Raw genomic sequence first — 2,500 nt, 5'->3', positions numbered from 1 at the left:
CTTCCTTCCTTCCTTCCTTCCTTCCTTCTTTCTTTATCATTAATTCCAGTGTAATTATTACCTCTTATATGCCTATCTTTCTCCTCATTTATTCTCACCCTTTCTTTCTATATTAGATCCATGCTTGCCATCAGCAGCCAAGGGTATTCACAGGGAGAGGAAAGCCAGGACCTCATTAAAAGGGACAGAGCCAAGGGACTCATATTCTTTTTTTCTTTTTTTCTTTATCTTTTGTTTTATTTCTTTGATTACTTACATGTCTCACTTTTAGCTGCTACCTTTCTTTTGTACCTAGATTAGAGAGGGTGAATTTTGCCTGATATTCTCATACTATGAAAAAAGAAAATGTGAATGCAAGTGACAAGGGTTGATATAGAATGACCAGGAAGAGACAATAATTTCCCTCACTTGAGTGTCCGATAATGTCATCTTGCTACATGAATCTGCCATTTAACTTGGCCAGTGACCTGTTTATTGACTTTGTTTGTTGGGAACTTGAGCTGATGAGACCTTGGAGTGCCAGTTATATTTTGTAGTTTGTTTCGTTGGCATGGAAAAGGGATGTGATTTTTTCCGGCAAAGTCTGTAGTGGAGGCAGAGCTAGAGTAGAAATTAATGGAGACTGGCAAAGCAGTATCGGCGCTCCATCATTAGAGAATGTTTAGTGTAAGAGTATCACCCCTCAATACACATGGTGCTTTGTATACCATCACAATTTCACAAATTTAGCATTAGCTGAATGTATTGTATTTATTTACACTAAGGTACAAATGAGAATGAATGAATCTTTCCCCTTACAAGAGATGTTTTTGAAGCATTTTGATTATATCTTTTCCTGAAATACATTTGTCAACAACAAAAAAAGAGTCACCTCATATTCATGACCTGTCAGTCATTACCCACATAATTGTTGCCCAATGCAGCGTTTTATATGTATGTTTTGTAACCTCGCTGATATCTGCATTTCCAGTGAAGATGTAAAAGAAACGCATCAGATACATCTCTTGTGCTATGAAGATATTTATATCTGTTCACATAACTTTTTCTACATTTGTTACTATGAACCAGAAAGGTAGCCTTTATTGGAAGGAAGAGCATTTGTCATTGATTTATTTTTGTTGTTTTAGTTTTCTATTCTTTTCTTATCCTTCATTTTGTATTTATATATATATATATATATATATATATATATATATATATATATATATATATATATATATATATATATATATATATATATTTTACTTATACTGTAGTCATGTTTTTATTTGTTATATGGAATTTTCAGCTGGATGTTAATTTTGTTATTTATTAGCATTTTGTTGATTTTATCTTTCTTTGGTTTGGAATCCAGTACTAAAACCAGTATTAAGTTTCGGTAGAAAGTATGCAAACGCTCTAAGTAAATATACACATCTCAGCACCAGTGTTAGTCTTATTATTATTTAGAATTAGATTTTATTTTTCGTAAGGAATACTGCATTTAATCAATTAGGTTCCAAATATTATTGTCATTATTTGTTGATGAGATAAGCTCTTGATTACAGAGCTCAGTTTTATTGATTGTAACTCAGTTTATATACTGAGGTTTGATCACCACTCTTTCCCCCAGGTGTTGGAGCCACAGCTGTTGTACACTCAGCGCTATGTATTCCACGCAACGAAAAATGTGCCATCAAGCGAATAAACTTAGAGAAATGGAATACGAGCATGGATGAGCTACTGGTAATGCGAGTCCGCTGTTTTAGGTCATCCTGGGTCATCCGGGGTGTCATGCAAAGGCTTTCTTCATTTCTTTGTTTCTGTGTTTTTTATTCTTTTTCTTTTTGGTCTCCTCCCCCTCCTCTTTCCCCTTCTGATTCTCTCTCTCTTTTTTTTTTATTCTTCAAGATAATTTTGGATAAAAGCTTAGGGCAGACAGAATTTAGTATATTCAATATTTTATTACATACAAGTGAGGAAAGCTTTTGAATGAGAATTTAGTATATTATATATATGATATATGTGATATGATAATATTGACATAGTGATTATATATATATATATATATATATATATATATATATATATATATATATATATATATTAGCTTTGATAATGCAATAAGATATAGCTACAATGAGAAATTTTTTCTTCCACAGAAAGAAATTCAGGCCATGTCCTTGTGTCACCATGAGAATGTGGTAACCTACTACACATCCTTTGTTGTAAAAGAAGAACTGTGGCTTGTCCTCAAATTATTAGGTGGAGGATCACTCCTAGATATAATTAAGCACAGGTAAATATTTTGGTTAGATGCTAAGGAAGCTGAAATTGGATTGAGTAAATCTTTCAATATTTTACAGCAAGCAATTTGATCATGTTTATTGATTTATTTTTCTCATGAATAACCATACTTGTCTTGTTACAGCACTATATAATCTGTGATTTGAAATTTGTCACCATCAAAATATCTTGGCACAGTGTAGTGATGGTCAAAAACTTGTAATGGTGAATAACT

General features: G+C 32.4%; 1 protein-coding gene across 11 annotated transcripts in view; it reads left to right on the top strand.

Moving 5' to 3' along the window:
• Positions 1–2,500, top strand: part of fray (oxidative stress responsive kinase frayed) — a 90,759-nt gene that overhangs the window by 63,088 nt on the left and 25,171 nt on the right. For all 11 annotated transcript variants that reach the window (XM_070135831.1, XM_027378708.2, XM_027378709.2 and 8 more), the window contains exons 3-4: positions 1,613–1,725; positions 2,142–2,278. In XM_070135831.1, coding sequence (XP_069991932.1) covers positions 1,613–1,725; positions 2,142–2,278 — 250 coding nt within the window. The remainder of the gene's footprint in view (positions 1–1,612; positions 1,726–2,141; positions 2,279–2,500) is intronic.

The sequence above is a fragment of the Penaeus vannamei genome, chromosome 21 (assembly GCF_042767895.1).
Source record: "Penaeus vannamei isolate JL-2024 chromosome 21, ASM4276789v1, whole genome shotgun sequence".
Classification (NCBI taxonomy): domain Eukaryota; kingdom Metazoa; phylum Arthropoda; class Malacostraca; order Decapoda; family Penaeidae; genus Penaeus; species Penaeus vannamei.
This window is presented reverse-complemented; position numbering and strand designations above follow the sequence as displayed.